The sequence below is a fragment of the Cetorhinus maximus genome, chromosome 18 (genome assembly GCF_964194155.1).
Source record: "Cetorhinus maximus chromosome 18, sCetMax3.hap1.1, whole genome shotgun sequence".
NCBI lineage: Eukaryota > Metazoa > Chordata > Chondrichthyes > Lamniformes > Cetorhinidae > Cetorhinus > Cetorhinus maximus.
This window is the reverse complement of record NC_135896.1, coordinates 86,063,588-86,081,901: the sequence shown is the minus strand read 5'-3', so window position 1 is coordinate 86,081,901 and position 18,314 is coordinate 86,063,588. Positions and strand designations below refer to the sequence as shown.

The 18,314-nt window shown below is 47.5% G+C and overlaps 1 protein-coding gene across 1 annotated transcript in view; it reads left to right on the top strand.

Moving 5' to 3' along the window:
• The first annotated feature begins 5,189 nt into the window (after positions 1 to 5,189).
• LOC144693319 (kunitz-type protease inhibitor 1-like) overlaps positions 5,190 to 18,314 on the top strand; it is a 56,071-nt gene continuing 42,946 nt past the window's right edge. The window contains exon 1 of the mRNA XM_078563112.1: positions 5,190 to 5,765. Coding sequence (XP_078419238.1) covers positions 5,324 to 5,765 — 442 coding nt within the window. The 5' untranslated portion in view covers positions 5,190 to 5,323. The remainder of the gene's footprint in view (positions 5,766 to 18,314) is intronic.

The following is an 18,314-nucleotide window of genomic DNA, read 5'->3' as shown; positions in this document are numbered from 1 at the left end:
ACTGGTACCTGTGATGCTGATCAGGAGGAGGCTAAGATGGATCATCCACTCAGCACTTCTGGCTGAGGATGGTTGTAAATGCTTCAGCCTTATCTTTTGCACTGATGTATTGGGGTCATCCATCATTGAGGATGGGAATATTTGTGGACCCTCCTTCTTCGATTAGCTGTTTAATCGTCGGCCTTGACTGGATGGAGAGGACTGCAGAACTTTAACCTGAAGTGTTGATTATGGAATCACTTAGCTCTATTGCATGCTGCTTCCACTATGTATCATGCAAGTAGTCCTGAATTGTAACTTCACCAGGTCGGCACCTCTTTTTTAGGGATGCCTAGTACAGCTCATTGCATGCCATCCTACACTCCTCATTGAACCAGGATTGATCCTCTGGCTTGATGGTAATGGTAGGGTAGGGGGTATGCCAGGCCATGAGGTTGCAGATTGTGGTTGAATACAATTCTGCTGCTCAAGGCCCACAGCACCTCCTGGATGCCCAGTTTTGAGTTGCTAGATCTGTTCTGAATCTATCCCATTTAGCATGGTGATGTGCCACACAACATGAAGGATATTACCTCCATAAGGTCTGTGTGTTGGTCACTCCTACCATGGACAGATGCATCTGTGACAGGTAGATTGATGAGGACGAGGCCAGGTAGATGTTTCCCTATTGTTGCTTCCCTCACCACTTGCCGCAGACCCAGTCCTAGCCAGCTTGGTCAGTAGTGGTGTTACCTAGCCACTCTTGGTGATGGACATTGAAGTCCCCCACCCAGGGTACATTCTGTACCCTTGCCACCCTCAATGCCTCTTCCAATTTGAGTTTTACGTAGAGAAGTATTGGTTCATCAGCTGAGGGCGTGGGTGATAATCAGCAGAAGATTTCCTTGCCCTTGATTGATCTGATGCCATGAGACCTCATGGAGTCTGGAGTCAATGTTAAGGACCCTCAGGGCCACTCTCTCTCTCAACTGTAAACTACTATGCCACCACCAGTGAGAGAGGAAATACCCAGGGATGGTGATCAAGGAGTCTGGGGCATTAGCTGTAATGTATGATTTGTTAAGCATGACTATGTCAAGTGGATGCTTGACTATTCTGTATGGGACAGCGCATCCAATTTTGGCACAAGTCCCCAAGCATTAGGCTGACTGGGCAGTGCCAAGTGGGCAGGGTGTGCCTTTGTTGTTTCCAGCGCCTAGGTCGATGCTGGGTCTGGCTTCACTCTTCTTTGACTTTTCTGTACCATTAGCAGTTTGACACAACTGACTGGCCCTTTGGGAGCTTCTGATCAAGAGTTGGAGGGTGATTAAGGGCGGAATATTGCAGATTTGCACTAAGTATGGTGGCAGGCTGTTTCGCTGGAGTGCCACCTCCAATTCGTCTGTCACACCGACACCTCGGCACTTCCTCACACCGGGCAACGTATTTAAAGTGCAGCTGCGCGTACACCTCTCAGTGCTTTCCGCAACACCTTTTGGAATGCTGTGGATGCCCGTTGTGTAGGTGTCCTCTACCTCCGCTCTGGGTGAAGACCAGAGAGCAAGTTCATCAATCCTGCATGGGAGGCAGTAGCAGCGGTGGTCAGTGCCTGTGCCCTGCAAAAGAGGACAGTCACCCAGTGCTGAAAGACGATGAATGGTCTCATCCGTTCCACCAGGGTAACTAACTCATCACTCTCAACTCACAAACCCACAAACCCATCACACACCCACAGGGATCTCACACCTCAAGGGATCACGCCACTAACTCTCACACACGCCCTCACATCTCCATCAGGCCCATATCCTCTGGAGCTCACGTCCTGATCTTGTCCATGGCTCTACTCACCACACAAACATTCCACACAGTGCCATGTGCCCTCTCACACTCTCTCCACACGCAGGAGAAGCTGGCTCACATCAGCAGGAAGTGGTCTCAGACCTGGGGTGGGGGGGGGGGGAAGTGCGGGTGGAGTGGCCCACATTAGGCCCCTCACTCACTTTGAGGAGTGTGCCATTACGCTGACTGGTGAGGACATGGGCTGTGCCTGAGGCGACAGTGAGGTCGGTGGCGAAAACCCATGTCAGGATCCTGTACCATATCATCTCTCTCAATGCAAATGTGAGTGCTCTCTCTCTCTCTTGCTTTTGACTCTGTTGCCATGCACTAATTATCTCTACTTTGGTTCACAGGAAGCTCTGCCAAGCGACCGACACCCTCAGCCAGCCAGTCCCTCAGCTCCATCCAGGTCCTCACCTCCAGCCCAGAGGACACCTCCTTCATTGAACAGCTGGAAATAAGCAGCCTGGAAAACCTGTCACAGCGCTTACCCACACCCTCCACCAGCGCAGAGACACACACCTCGGTGGGACCTAGATCTAGAGCAGGTTCGGGTTCACAATCTGGGGGTCACCACACGGACATGTGTCTGCAGCAGGAGGAGGCAGGTTCAGCCGAGCTCCCCGGCACTCAAGGGACTGCTGGGGAACAGGCATCTGTGGGGTCCGAGTCAGAAGACGAGCCTCTGGATTCGGCCTTCCAACTCACCGTGGAGAATCAGCAGAAGGCGTGGGAACATCACGCAGAGCTGTTGGAAACCCTCAACAGAGTGGCACGTGAGTCAGAGGAGTGTGTCTGCCTGCTCTCTGATGAAGTGGTGCCCACATGTGCATGTATGGAGGTCTCCATGGGGAGGATGGCAGATGCCATGGAGACCCTGGTCCAGCAGAACGCAGAGATGCACACAGACCTTCCTTCCATCACGGGAGCCATGGGTGAGTTCCTGCAGTGGCAACGCGAGAGGGAAACAGGGCACCTCGATGTCCTTCCAGGTGCTCCTTCCCTTCGAGGAGTCAGGCCAGGGCCCCCGGGCACCCGAAGGGAGGAGGAGCGACAGTAGGACAAACCTGGGTCATCCACTCAGGAATCTGAGTCTGTCCTCTCCATTCGAGTCCCCTTTGCCTGTGACCCCCTTAACCCGCTGTCAGTGCAGAGGGAGCAGCTGGCCCACAAGAGGACAGGCAAAGCAAGCTGGGAACCCAAGGCCTCGGCTCTCCAAGGAATGCACACCACAGTCATCAGAGGCAACAGGGCCAACCATTGCACAGGCTGTCTCCACCCCTGCTGCGGATGTCAGGGCAGCACCTAGAAATGTCAGGCCTAGAAAAGTGAAGAAATTCTGATCACAATTGGTTGCACGGTTGAACACATTTTGTCACTTTATAATCTGAAAATATATTCTCTTTCACTGAATAATGTGTAATGGTGTCTTTCAGCTTCATTGACAGGCTTCGTGAGTCTTCCCACTGCACCCCCCCCACCCCCACTAGCAGCTCAGCTGCACACAGCCGGTCCATGAGTGATTCTGGAGGGTGAAGTGTGTGTGTGGCAAGGCCTTTCAGATCCTCGTGCGAGCTCTCTCCCACGCACATGGAATATTCCTCCATCGCCCTCATTGCACTGCCCTGAGCATTCTCAATGCTGCCTACTGGGGTTCTCTTTCAGTTGTCCATCTGAGCTGACCTGTATCTCTGCCCACCCACTGATCACACTCCCATGCTGCACCTATCCTATGCCCGTCCAGCACTAGTCTCCTTTCACTTTCGGTTTGAAAAGCAAGGTGTGCATTCTCCTTTAGCTCCCATATCCTTTCCCCTCCCCCAGTCAACCATGTCCTTTCCCCCGTCATTGTCGACACCCCTGGCATCACCTCCCACCTCCACACTCTCACCCACCAGCTAGAAGCCTTTTCTTTCCGGGATGTCCATGTGAACATGCACATTTCCTATCTTCCCAAAAATCCCACCCCCATCCACACATTGACCTCCTCCTTCCCAGCCTCAGGGTCTATGACTGCCCCCGAGACCCCACCAACCACCCTCGCTGTCCCTTCTGCCAATACCGTCACACTCTCAATCTCCCACCTTGTCGGCTCACTCTGCCTTCTCTCATTCTCACCATTTCCTCCTACCACGCCCACCCTCTGCCTCCTGGGGAGCGAACTGTCACCAATTCCACTGTCTCCTTCCCTTGCACATTCACCTGGACATCCCCCCCACCTTAATGTTTCCGCTCCTCAGGCTCCTTACCTCCTCTGAACTTCTTCCCTTAGACCTTCCTCCCCCTTACATCTACCTCCCCAGTTGCCGTATTCTCCCCCATTACACCCTCCTGCTCCCATACCCCCTCTCGCCCCAACCTCACCCCTCCCTGACACCTTTGTTTTCCTCCCACAACCTCACCTCCCCGACTTCTTCATTCCCCCCTTCCCAACCTCATCCCTCCCCATCAACTGTTTTCCCCCCTGCCCAAGATCACCCCTACCCCCTAACACACCCTCCTCTCCCAGTCAGACCTACACCTTCCTCTTCACCCCCTCGATGATCATCTGTAACAGGCCACGGCCAAGGCACTGATGTCCTGAAGCAGGCCCTCACTGGTGACCTTCCACCTTTCGTGAGCTGCTTTGTAGCAGAGCCAAGTCCATGAGAATCCACCCAGCATGCAATGCACGTTCCTCCAGGGCCCCATTGCTCTCAGGCTCCAGCATCTTCTGCTCCTCAGATGTCCGCAAGGCCCTGGCAGTAAGTCACACTTGTCAAGGCGTGTTCTTTACTGGCGTGTTTTCCTGCTGACGTGGGCGGTAAATTTGACGTGGGGTGGATGATTCCAGCGAGCTGGGCTTTTAACCATATTCAGATGTATTACAGTGAAGTCCCTGAAGGTGGGAAATGTGGCCCGACATTGACGGGCGGAGCGGACCACTGCAAAGTGGTTCCCCAATATCATGAAGCCGATTTTTGGCCTTCCTGCCCTATCGTCTGCTCACGCCCGCCGACGCCAGGGGGCATGGGAAATTCCGCCCCTCAGGGTCAATCACCATGGCCAGCCACTGCGGGTCTGGAGTCACCAGGGCAGGTACGGAGGGCAGGTTCTCTTCCCTTCGGGAGGGGTGGGAGGGGGAGAAATTGGTGAAGCAGGCAGGGTTTTAACAACAAGCCAATGGCTCCAAGGCTTCATGGTCCAGGCTTGTGAATTAATTGGAATTTAAGTCCCACCAGCTGCTCCCCCCACATTGAGGTTGGAGCTTGTGTGTGAGGGCTCTGAATTCACTAACTCTCTGCTGCTTGTGGCTGGTGACGGGCTGTGTCGGTTCCCTGTGGGTGAGTTAAGGCTGGGGTGTTGGGTTACACTTCCTGTTGTGTAGGTGAGCTGTGTAATACTCTGTGGGCTGGCTGGGTGTGGAGCACACTGGCTCAGACAGTTTCCGGGATTCACCTGGGTGCAGCCAGCGCCCAGCTTCACTCTCCTCGGCTCGGACCCGCGCCCCAGCTCGGCAGCGGTCATGTCCCCGCAGCTCGCCCAGCTCCTGCCCTACCTGCTCTACCTGTCCTACCTGCCCCAGGTGAGCCTGGTCGCCTGGCGCGACCATCCGCCCGGCAGGGATTGCATGAGCCTGTACCGCCTGGGTCGGGACGACTTCGTGCTGGACACGGATGACTCTGTGTCCGCCGGGGCCACCTTCCTGGGAGCCCCCAATGTCAGCCGCACCAGGGACTGTGTGAGCATCTGCTGCCGGACCCGGGGCTGTAATGTCGTCCTGCTGGAGGACACCAAGCAGCAAAGCCAGGGGGATGGTATGCTGAGGAAGATCAGCGGCTGCTTCCTCTTCAACTGCCTCTACAACCAGGTGTATGTCTGCAGGTTCTTCAGGAGGGAAGGCTTCAGTAACTTCATCCAGAACACTGTTTACGAGGAATACTTTAGATCCAGGCAACCCACTGCAGGTAAGTGGCTCCTTCAACCCCTTCCCTCCATCCACCCATTTCCCCACTTGCCCCCTTACTCTGAACAGGCAGTTGCCACCTTCTCTCCCTCTCCTTTGCCCGCACCCTTTCCCCTTTGCCCGCACCCTTTCCCCTTTGCCCGCACCCTTTCCCCTTTGCCCTCTGCCTGCACCCTTTCCCCTTTGCCCTCTGCCTGCATCCTTTCCCCTTTGCCCTCTGCCCGCACCCATTCCCCCTTGCCCTCTGTCCCCTTAGCCTTGCTGAACACTTTGCCCCCTCTATGCCCTTTGTCTAATGTGCACTCTTTGCCCTTCCGTAACCTCCACGCCCTTTGCTCCCTCTACACCCTCAATTCTGGTAGTTTTATCTGGCTACTATCCTACAATCATTGGTTGAACACCAGGCGATATCTCAATACATATGAACTAGGAGCAGGGGTATGCCCTTTGGCCACTCAGGCCTGCTTTGCCATTTGATAAGATCGTAGCTGGTCTGACTGGGGCGTCAACTCGACTTTGCTGCCTACCCCTGATAACATTTGACTCCCTTGTTAGTCAAGAATCTACTTGCCTCTGCCGTAAAAGTATTCAATGACTGCCTGTGCCGCTCACTGGGAAAGAGAATTACACAGACTCTCGACTCCCTGAGAGAAAAATATTTTCCTCATCTCTAAAATGGGAGATCCTTATTTTTAAATACATACTTTGCACCCTTGCCCACCTATGGCCATGTTCATTCATACTGTGGCCAAATGATGTTCACTTTCAATTAGTTTGGAGGCTCTCGTGTACAATGTTGGTTTTCTGAACTTGGTGGCAATGTCTTGTAAAGTTCGGGCGATTGCATCCCCAGTGAAGGGCAGTTCCTTCGCACCTTTCACAACCTCAGAATGTCTGCAATTTGTTGCCATTTTTTGAAAGGTAGCCTCTGTTGTAACACAGAGAAACATGACAACCAATTTGCACATAGAAAGCTCCCACAAACACCAATGTGACAGTGATCAGACAATCTGTGTTTAGTGTTGTTAGCTGAGTATTGGGAGGGCTCCCACTGCTGTTTTTCAAGTAACAATGTTGGATCTTTCATGCCTACCTGAGAGAGCAGCGATGATCCGGGTTTAATGTTACCTGCAATTGGCTGAGATTTTATGCCCAAGTCTCTGACTTGGGACTTGAATCTACAACCTTCTGACCCTTGTATGAGAGTGCTACCCACTAAGCCGCAGCTAATACTGCTTTCATAAACTGACCTATGAGGGATGGGTTTTCAACTGAGCTACTGGACGGTAGCTGATGCATGTCGTATGAATTATGGCCTTCAGCATCAGGCTTTTGTGTTTTTTTAAATTGTAAAGAAGGTTCCCTGCAAACTCCAATTCCTTTTTGCTAAAGTGGGATTGCAGTTCTTTCATTACTGTTTACTTTTCATTTATGCATGGCTAATGAAAGAGATGGAAAAGGGGAAGATTATGGATAATGCATTTTGAACTGCTGCAGGATATGGGACTGATTGTGATGAACCTGTGCCTCCAAGATGAGTTTAATTAGCCCTTGTCAACCTGGCACGTGGGTGCCAGCATTAGCAGCTGATAAGGGTAATTGTCAATGAACGAGGGCACATGCTTCATCTGCTTACCCTGCTATTTTGCTCTTGCAGTCAAACCGTGTCCGCACCATCCCATTGACTTCCACCAGGCAGCTATGTGAAGGAAACTAGTGTTTTTACTCCTGTGTGGATGTCCCCCTTGGGTACCAATGCTCAGACTGATGAAGAACGGTTAGTAGGGCAATCAGTGAGGAAGCTGTTAGTCCCTGCGGAACTGCACCTCTGTATGAGTGCAAAGCTCCAAGAGCAGAGTCAAAGAACAAAGTGTGTTGAGGTTAAATATTGATAACTCTTCCAGCTCATCAATAATTGGTGACTAATACTTAATTGGCACTAGGGCGCTTTGTGAAATCTCTCCAGCACACGGTGGGAAAGAACCTCCAATAGTGCCATTTCACAATTTCACATCCCAAACACGCTTTACGCCTAAGGAAGTACTTTTAAGGTGTAGTCATTCTTGTAGGAAACACGGCAGTCAGTTTGTGCCCAGGAAGGTCCCACAACGCTGATGCTGGTAGAGGGATAACTGAATGTTAGCATATATAGAACTGACACTGAAATGATTCTTGAATCTGGGTCCTGTGAGTCACATTATCATTCCTATATAATTTATGTCTTAGTGCAGTCAGTTTAGTTTCTACCTGATTCCTTGTGTGATTGTTATGTGCAGAAAATACCTCTAGTGCGTTTTCACTGTTTTGTCTCTGGTTGTAATTTCTGCCTGATTCCCATGAAACTGTCTGCTCTCAGTCATAAAGCAATATTCTAACGCAAGGCCTCACTCACCTCAGAGTGAATCAGTGTCCATATTAGTCACACAGGAAGTTGTATACTGATTCACCTCACTTCTGTATTTATCTTTTGTTAACTTTCGTTCTCTCTCTCAATGCACTGGCTTGAATTACAGCATGAAATTCCATGGCTATGGAAACCCTCCATGTACTTGATCTTGGTGACAAGTATTGGCAAGCTATTTGACTGTGACAGCCAAATCCTATCCTTCCCCCAGCATTCTTATACATGCACTTAACAGGAGAAGTTAATGGCTAGTTTGGTCTGGGTAGTTGTTGGGTGCTTATAATTCATCCAGGTGTTCCTGGACTAAGGAGATGCAAATGTAACCTGGTGTTATTTAGTTGTATCAAACCATGAAATTAGTACAAGGCTGGCAGCCCAACAACAACATCTCAAAGCAATGAGAGAGAGGCAATAACTGCTGACCTTACCAGCGATACCCACATCCTAAGAATGAATTAAAAAACTAAAGCTTGGTAGTGAGGAAGTCCCATATTCAAATAGAAAGGTATAATTCTAAAGGGATGGAATTAAAAAAACATAGTTATGTTAAACTTGTATAGAACCTTGGTTATGCCCACTTCAGAGTGCTATGCTCAGTTCAGGTTTTCATATTACAAAAAGGATATAGAGGCACCACAAAAGTCACAAAAAACAATCACAAGAATGATAACAGAACTGAGTGTACAAAAGCTGGAAATATTGACTGGAGCTCTTTTCTCTAGAAAAGGGAAGACTGAGAGATGGCTTGATAGAGACATCAAACTTAAGGGGCTTGATTGGGTAGACACACAGAAGATGTTTCCGCTTGCAGGTGAGACCAAAGCTGAGGGCCATAAATATAAGATAATTAATAAATCCAAGGATCATCTCTGGAGAAACTCCTTTACCCAGAGGTTGAGTAAAACGTGGACTCCCTACCATATGATCATTAAAAAAATAGGAGCAGGAGTAGGCCTTTCAGCCCATCGAGCCTGCTCCACCAGTCAGTAAGATCATGGCTGAGACACGATTGTGGCCTTAATTTCACTTTCTTGCCTGTCCCCATAACACTTGCGGATCGAAAATCTGTCTAACTCAGCCTCGGATATATTCAATGACTCAGCCTCCTTTGCTCTCTGGGGACGAGAATTCCAAAGATGAACGACCCTCTGAGAGAAGAAATTCATCCTCATCGCCATCTGAAATGGGCATCCCCATATTTTGAAACTGTGCCCTCTAGTTCTAGATTCCTCGACAAGAGGAAACACCCCCTCAGCATCCACTCTGTAAAGCCCCCTCAGAATCTTTTATGTTTCAATAAGATCATGGAATGGTGGAGGTGAATAGCCTGTAAAGGAAGGCTGGAAGAGTACATGAAGGAGAAAGGAGTAGAAGGAAAGACTTGCATTTTTGTGGTGCCTTTTGTGGCCTCAGGCCATCTCAAAGCGCTTTGCAGCTAATTAAGTACTTTTGAAGTGTAAAATTAGGAAACAGAGCAGTCAATGTGTGCATAGCAAGATCCCGCAAAAAACAATGAGATTTGTGATCGGATAATATAGAGATGTTGTTTGTGGTTTAAGCATTGGCCAGGACACCAGGAATATCTCCCTTGCTCTTCTTTGAAGCAGTGCAGTGGGATCTTTGATATCCAACTGAGAGGGGAGACAGGGCGTCAGTTTAATGTTTCGCTTGAAGGAAGGTACCTCCAACGCTGCAGCACTTCCTCGGTACTGCACTGGAGTGTCAGCCTGGACTACGTGCTCGAGTCTCTGGAGTGGGACTTCAACCCATTGACTCAGAAGCAAGAGTACCACTACTAAACAACAGCTAACAATGTTGGACATGTTAATAGGGTGAGCAGGAGAAGGCTCTTGTGGAGCATAAGCATAGACCAGTTGCGTCGAATGGCCTGTTCTTGTGCTGTAAATTCAGTGAAAGATCTTTATTGTAGTTCCTCAGCTGCTTGAGAATATGATGGATTTAATTTGACTGGGGCTGTTACACTGACCTGCTCCTCTCTGCCACACTGGGAACCCACTGTGGTTTCCTTTCCAGTGATGACGGTCCCTTTGATTCTGCCCAATTTTCCAGCTGATTGCTGGCAGCCATTCACCTTTGGTTATTGTTGACTTAAGTGTTTGATTGCAGGTGGAGAAGCACCAGCCTTTTGGGTTAACAGCATACCAATCCCTCAGGGGGTGGGGGAGGGAAGCACGGGGAGGAGACAGATTTGAAAGGAAGTCAAAACTGAAAATGCTGGAAAGCTCAGCTGGTCAGGCAGTATGTGTGGAGAGAGAGAAAATCGGATAATGATTCGGGTCGAAGATTTTTCATTAGAACCAGGAATATTTAAGTTCAGATTCAAACATTCCCCAGATATGCGCAGAAAATGGATGCCATTCTGGCCATCCTGAGTGCCCCATTCAGAAAGATCTGACAACTGCTTCAGAATTACTCCAATGCTTCTTGTACTATCTGTAAGTCCATGGCATCTATGGCTGATCATGTGAAGGAAGAGCTTACACAGTAACTTACCCCCACCCCCACCAACCCATCCACCCTAAAACTTGCCTTTTTACCAATTTGATCTAGTGCCTTTTGTCCCATCAACAACAACCATTTGCATTCATTTAGCACCTTTAAAGTAATTAAACATACCAAGGTACTTTATGGGAGCGTAATCAGTCAAGTTTGACATTGAGCCACAGAGGGCGATGTTAGGTTGGGAGAGGTAGGTTTTAAGGAGCAACTTTTAGGAGGAGAGAGAGGTGGAGAGGCTTGAGGGCATTCCAGAGGCTAGTGCCTTGGCAGCTGGAGCACAGCTGACAGTGGTTGAGCAAAGAAAATTGAGAATGCGCAAGAGACCAATATTATTGTATTGGTATAGCCTTCACTGCTTCCAGTGGGAATGTTGGTGTCACTGCGATTGGTTTGCTATATCTGATGGGCAGTGTGACTGAGAATTTAAAATGAGAACTTGTTTTTACACTGGTTGATGGAAAAACTAGTTTTGGCTGAATTATATTCTGGTATTGGTTCATGTTTGCTGAAAAGCTTCAGGGTGTCGAGCCTCCAACATTGAGTACCTGATGGCTCAGATCCTGGAGCTTGATGACGATGTGACACAGGACTGATGATGACCATGAAACCATTGCCGATTATTGTAAAAACCCATCTGGTTCGCTAATGCCCTTTAGGGAAGGAAATCTGCTGTCCTTCCCTGGTCTGGCCTACATGCGACTCCAGACCCACGGCAATGTGGTTGACTCTTAAATGCCCTCTGAACAAAGGCAATTAGGGATGGGCGATAAATGCTGGTCTAGCCAGCGACGCCCACATCCCAAGGACAATTTTTTTTTTAAGAAGCGAGAAGGAGCAGCCTGTCATTTGCCCCTTCTTTTCTTCCTCCCACTGCTCTTCCCCCATCCCCTCGCAATCCAAGCAAGACAGGTCGACATGAAAGCTTGGCAGCAGTCGCAGGAGAGGCTGCTAAGTGGTAACGGATTGGTCAATTCACAGGAATCATGAAAGGACTTACAAATTCGTCCTTACGGCAACCGTGCTTTTATCGCGCTGTGAACAGCTGCTCCAACTGCCAGAAATGGTTTTTTTAAATTCATTCATGGGATGTGGGCGTTGCTGGCTAGGCCCAATATTTACTGCCCATCCCTAATTGCCCTTGTTCAGAGGGCATTTAAGAGTCAACCACATTGTTGTGGGTCTGGAGTCACGTGTAGGCCAGACCAGGTAAGGACAGCAGATTTCCTTCCCTAAAGGACATTAATAAACCAGATGGGTTTTTTATAGCAACCGGCAATGGTTTTGTGGACACCATTAGACTTTTAATTCCAGATTTTTAAAAATTGGATTCAAATTCCACTATCTACCGTGTCGGGATTCAAAGGCGAGTCCCCAGAGTATTACCCTGGGTCTCTGGATTACTAGTACAGCGACAATACCACTACACCATTGCCTCCCCCAAAGTGTCTTTGTAATTGACTACACCAGTAATGCTGAATGGTTGCCGCCATTTGCCTGACATCAGTGATTAATGCAAACAGTGTAAGTGGTGGTAACTTCGCTTGAGGGAGTGTTTGCACCTTTTATTATCTTGAGCAGTTACTTCACTGAGGTTCCCAGTCTTTCCTGATGTTGAAGGATGGCCTCATGACCCCTCTCTGCAAGGCCTGTATATTCCCTTCTGCCTCAGTGACCAGACGTCAGCCCAGTGCTCATGATATGTTCTGACTAGAGCACTGTACACTATGACTCCTGCTCACTCCAACTGTACTCTCTTTGCTACATAGCTCAGTATTTAATTTGCAGTGATTGTCACTGTGGCTTGGTGAGTGAGCATATTGATCCGCAAGTCTACAAATACCCCTTGATTTCTTCACCTTCGATACTTTGACACTATTTTAAGGCAGTTATTGTTAGAGTTTGGGCTTCTACCCAACTCCTGACTTGCCCTTTGTGCGTAGAGCCTTTGTGCGTGGAGATAGCTTTCATATTACTACACACATACGTCTGTGACATGAACAGAAATGTTGAGTGGCAATTATCCGCTTACCACAGCCCTTTGTAGTGGCCACCTACCACACCTTCCTGTTTACTTTTATAGGTATTACAAAAATAAGTTGCATATTGTTCAGGTTAAGAAGAAAGTTTAATTTATTGATCTGGAATACAATCACAAAGAATCAAAGAATGCAGTCAAGTAATAGCATGTTACAGACAGGAGAGGGGTTAATTTAAATAGCATTAATTTCTCCTTTCACTACCCGTTTGTGAACAGAAAGGAGTTTTTGACTTGTTTCGCTCTTTGTGAACGGTGGCATATTTCCCCAACCTCTTGGTTTTGTGCGATCTTATTTCAATGATTAGCCCTACAGCAAACTCAGGATAGGATGAACTCGAAGGGTTAATTTATTTGCACACACTCAAGGAGGAAGGTGGATTCACAACGTCACTTCCACACTCAGACAATAAAGAAAGGGATAGAGAAAAGAGGGTTTTACTTCAGGGACCACTGAGAAAATAAATATTAGTTCACGTGGATTCCAGAGTCCTGAATCAAAGTTCAGTGAGGTATTCCGTGATGGAGGTGGGTGGGCTGAAAACCAATATTGTACAATTCACTTTTCTGATGGGTGTTGACTTCACTTAAAAGACCTCACACCAACTCCTGAATTCAAAGTGCTCCTCATACTCATAACCTTAAGATTCACCAACTCCAACCCAATCAAGGAATTTCAAATATATCCCGTAAAGAACCCCCATCTTTGTTATGGCACAGCCGATGGTAAATGCTGAGCTGCCCAAATCCCAAAGGGAAACTTGAAACAACTGCAACAACTGTTTTGCAATTTGTCGATATTTTGAGATGTGTGCCTTTAATTCAGCAATAATAAGACCACCGAGTCTTATACGTTGCTTACAAAACTAAATTAAACCTTTATTATAGAAGAAATGATTTTAAATATATAAATAGTTCTACAAATTACTGCTATAATAATTTCTAAATCCCCTAATTAATCTAAACCCCCAGTTACACTTTTGTTAAGGCAACAGTAAACACACAGATTTTAAAAGACCCAGGCAAAGAAACATGATACCCTGAACAGTCAAAGTCGAAGTGAGTTTCCTTAACTTCAGTTCTTTGTAGCCAGCAGCTTGAGGCTTAGATACTGGAGGATTTTCACACTTGTTAGCTCTTAGAATGCCTTCCCTTGCACACAGCCTTCTCTCCTTTATCCAAGTTTTCCCTTTTGAATGCAAATTGCCATTGTTTCACTGTCTTTGGACTTTACCTCTCTAATAATAAAAGTCTCTCATAGTACCAATTTTACCAGTAATCTTTGGGAAAAATAAGCACACTGTTTCTTAACTTCTCCTGGCTAGGTGAAACATTTCACCCCTCCTTTGAATTCAAGCTGGTGTGGTTTATTTCAAAATGCAAATGTTCCCTTTACCCCCATATTTACTTACTTAACAGTTCAAACCTAGCTGATCTTCTGAAACATCAAAGCCTTCAGACCAGCTGCCTTTAATTCAATGAAGTCTCACACACACACAGACACAGACTCCACTATTACGCGACTTTAAATAAATTCCAATGACATTATGAAAATTATTATAACTTCTTGGCAAGCTAGGTTATCGAATGCAAATGGCCTTTGTATAGCTCTCTTTGAAGTTGGGTTGTGCCGTCCCTAAGTGATCATTAGTGGCTCCTCAGAGATAATGAGGTGTGAGTTTTCCCGAAACTGCAAGGCGGCTTCTTTTGTTCTGGGGTCTCAGACCGACGTAGGCTCAGCCATGGTTACAGTGTGAGGTCTTGGTCCCTCACAAGCAGTACAACATTTCACTTGAACTGTACTTAATCTCCTTTGGAACTAAATAATAGAATTCAAAATCTTACCTTTTTCACGAAATCCTCTTCACTATTGCAACATGTAGGCGGGTAAACAAGGAACTGGGGATATAGAGAATCCCAGCAGCACATGTCCAGTTTCTCAAGCAGGCTTCAGCATAGATAGAGTATAAAGAATAGAGTTCCAACTGGCCAATTTTCTTTAGTTTTGTGACATGCCTTGTGTAATACAGTGAACACTCTCCTTGTGTATCTGCAAGTTTGCATGGATTTAAAATTTCATAGGCATGAGAGAATTTCTGACACGATCTATTTTTTCGAAGGCAGGCACACAGACAAATTTTATGTAGTGTGTGTCTCCGAAGTTGCTGCTTTTGTCTTTCTGCCCAAAGGAACAAATGGGTTATTTTGAGATTACAGCTAGCTAAAGCCTGTTTTAAATATTTTTCCATGTATAAAGAGACCATACCGAGCTTTTCTTCCCTCTCCAAGGCTTGATCTCATTTCACCATCACACAATCCGTATATTTCCTGCAGCTCCATGTTTGAATTCTCCACTGACCTCCATTGGCTCCCAGTCCAGCAACACCTAAATTTTAAAATTCTCATCATTATTTTCAAATCCCTCCCTCATGCCCTCCCTTTCTCTGTAATGTTCTGCACTCCTACAATCCACCAATTCTTGCATCTTGTGCATCCTCAATTTTAATCGCTTCACCATATGCGGTGGTGTCTTCGGCTACCTGGGCCCTAAGCTCTGCAAATCCCTCCTTAAGCCACCTCTCTTTTCTCCTTTAAGACGCCATTTAAATCTACCTCTTTGATCAAGCTTTTGGTCACCTGCCCTAATATCTCCTTATGTGGCTTGGTTTCACACTTTGTTTTAGAATGCCACTGTGGAGTGTCTTGGGACATTTTATTATGTTAAACGTGCCATATAAATTAGTTGTTGTTGCTTCTATCTGCCAAACTCCTTTCCTTTCTTCTCTCCCCTTTATGTCTCTGTCTACCTCATTCTCCCTTTTCCTCTCATTTAGTTTCCAGTTTCCCCCATCTTCCTTTCCCCTGCCTGGCTCTTTGCTATGATGGTGCCTCAGGGACTGTTATGGCACAGTGGATGATAAATGCTGAGCTGCTCAAATCCCAGAGGGAAACTTGAAACAGCTGGCATAACTGTTTTGCAATTTATATTGTTCTTTCAAGATGCTTGACTTGAATTCAATAGGAATAGATCCACTGAGCCCGTCGAGGTTTTTTACAAAATTAAATTAAACATTTATTAATAGAGGAAAAGATTTCAAGCACATACATAGTTCTACAAATTACTACTATAATAACTCCTAACTCCTTTAATTAATCTGACTCCCAGTTACACCTCTGTTAAGGCAACAGTAAAACAAAATAAATTTCAACAGACCCAGGCAAAGCAATACAATACCCTGGACAATGATATTCATGCTGTATTTTCTTAGCTTCGGTTCCTGTAGACAGTAACTTGATGCATATAGGTTTGAGGCCTTTCATGCTTGTTAGATCTTAGAATGCCTTCCCCTTACACATAATCTCATCTCTTTTATACAGATTTCTTCCTTTTTAATGTAAATTCCATTATCCCAATATGTCTTTGCAAGTTTACTTTTCCCATAAAATAAATCTTTTGTAGTACTCTTACTTACAGTAATCTTTGGGAAAAATAAATACACTGTTTGGCTTAATTTCTTATGGCTAGGTGTAACATCTTACCATCTCTTTGAAATTCAAACTACTGTGGTTTATCTAAAAATGCAAATGTTCCTCACACCTCACATTCTAAAACTTCAGCCATATTTAAGTATTTAGCTTCCCTTGTGATCACTCAAAAGCTCCAGACCAGCTGTCTGCAAATCAGTTAAAACCTTCACACAGAGAAACTAATCCAAACCCCATTGTTAACCTGCCTTTCCAATAAATCACAATAATATTATGAAAATTATCATATTTTCATGACAGGGACCACAGTATTGAAAATGAACTACTCCTCTACCATGTTGCTGCCTGATTCACCCCCCAGCTGAACAGCTGCGGCATCCCCGTAGCCTTTGATGATGCTGCCTCCGAGCTTTGAATGGCTGGTTGGGCTCATGTGCTGTTGGAGCTCCTGAATGTCAGTGACATAACCTCTGTTGTTGTGCTCGTTTCTGGATCTCCCAAGCTGCCATTGGATTGGCTGCGCTGCTGACAGGGCGGAGCTTTGTGATTTCCACTGGGCTTTTCTCGATCAGCCTCTGAAGAGATGGCGGCGAGTACCTGCCCCGAGACTGGGTACCAAAAGTAATAGGTACATGAGCCAACCCTCGCCGTCCAGCTCCATATAGATGCAGTTCAAATCTTAGCTGTCAGCGTGATCCATTGGGTAGCACTCTCAGAGCCTGAAGGCCTTGGGTTTCTGGATTCAGATGCACAATAAGCAGAAGACTTTTCCACTCTCAGCATTCCGAGGGGACTGTTTCCGCTGTGCACCATGGTCTGCTCCTCTATCACCCCCCCCCCCCCCACTTCCACCCCCAACACCACCTCCCCTTCCTATAGCACCTTCTCGTACAAATGCAGGAGGAGCAACACTTTCCTTTTACCTCTTCCTTTCTCACCTTCCAAGGCCCCAAATACCCCTTCTGGTTTAAACACCGATTGACATGCACTGCTTTTCATTCATTATCCTGCATTCGCTACTCTTGCTGGGGCCTCCTCTAAACTTGGGGGGACCTAATGCAGATTGGGTGACTTCTTTATGGAACACCTCCATTCAGCCTTCCACGCGCCTGTCATTTTAATTCTCTGCCCCCTCTCACTGTGACCTCCCTGTCCTCGGCCGCTTACATTGAGCTCCCCTGGAACAGTGTAAGCTCGAGGAACAGCACCTCATAGTCTGACGAGGCATTCGGGACTCGACATTCAAGTTCAACGATTTCCGACCATAACCACTGCTCCTATTTTTGTTTCTGGACAGCAGCAGTTGCTGCTGATTGCACTATTTCTGATAACGTTTCCTCCAGACACATTGGGCTGGATTGGATGTTTGTCGATGTGGGTCCCACCCACCGAGCTGGAGAACCAGTGGGAAACCCGTGTGGCTTCAGTGGAGGAGGCGCGACTGCGTTAAGTGTCTCTGTGAGAGTTTACCGGTCAGCGTCGGGCCTTCCCTGGGATTTAGGGTCCCAGCGTCGGAAATCCCGCCTGCCGCGAGTTGCCAGCCGGTCGAGGGCCAGAAGCTCTCCGTTGCTGGCTGCGCCGCCGGGAGGGGTGGCTGCTGCCGGCAACGCAGTGAGGCCTTCGCCAGAGATCATTGCGGGATCCCTGGAGAGAGACGAGAGTGACGGGTTGGGGATTTTGTGGAGGCTTTGCCGGGAATTGTGGTTTGTGGGGGTGGTGGGGGAGCGTGAGGGGATTCGGGCGCAAGGGCAAGGAAGGTGGTTCCTGACAGCCAAACCCTACGTCATGCCAGATCCCTCGATTGGGCACTATGTGCCTATGCGAGAGGGATCTCCCTGAGAGGCCACTGTTAAACCTGACTGGGTTCCGCTAGGTGGTCTTCAGGAAGCATGGAAAACCCACACGAGTTTGAGAATCGCTGAGCCACCACTAAATTCCAATGGGTTTAGGGATAATGATCCTTAAGTGGATCAGTAATGAACCTAATTAGCCAGTGGGCCTGACTTCCCACGCCAGCCCATCCCTGCCGTTGACTTACTGGGGATCAGTTTTCCCGTGACGGGAATGGGATGCAAGGCCTCCTCTGGAATGATGCGGACCTGCCC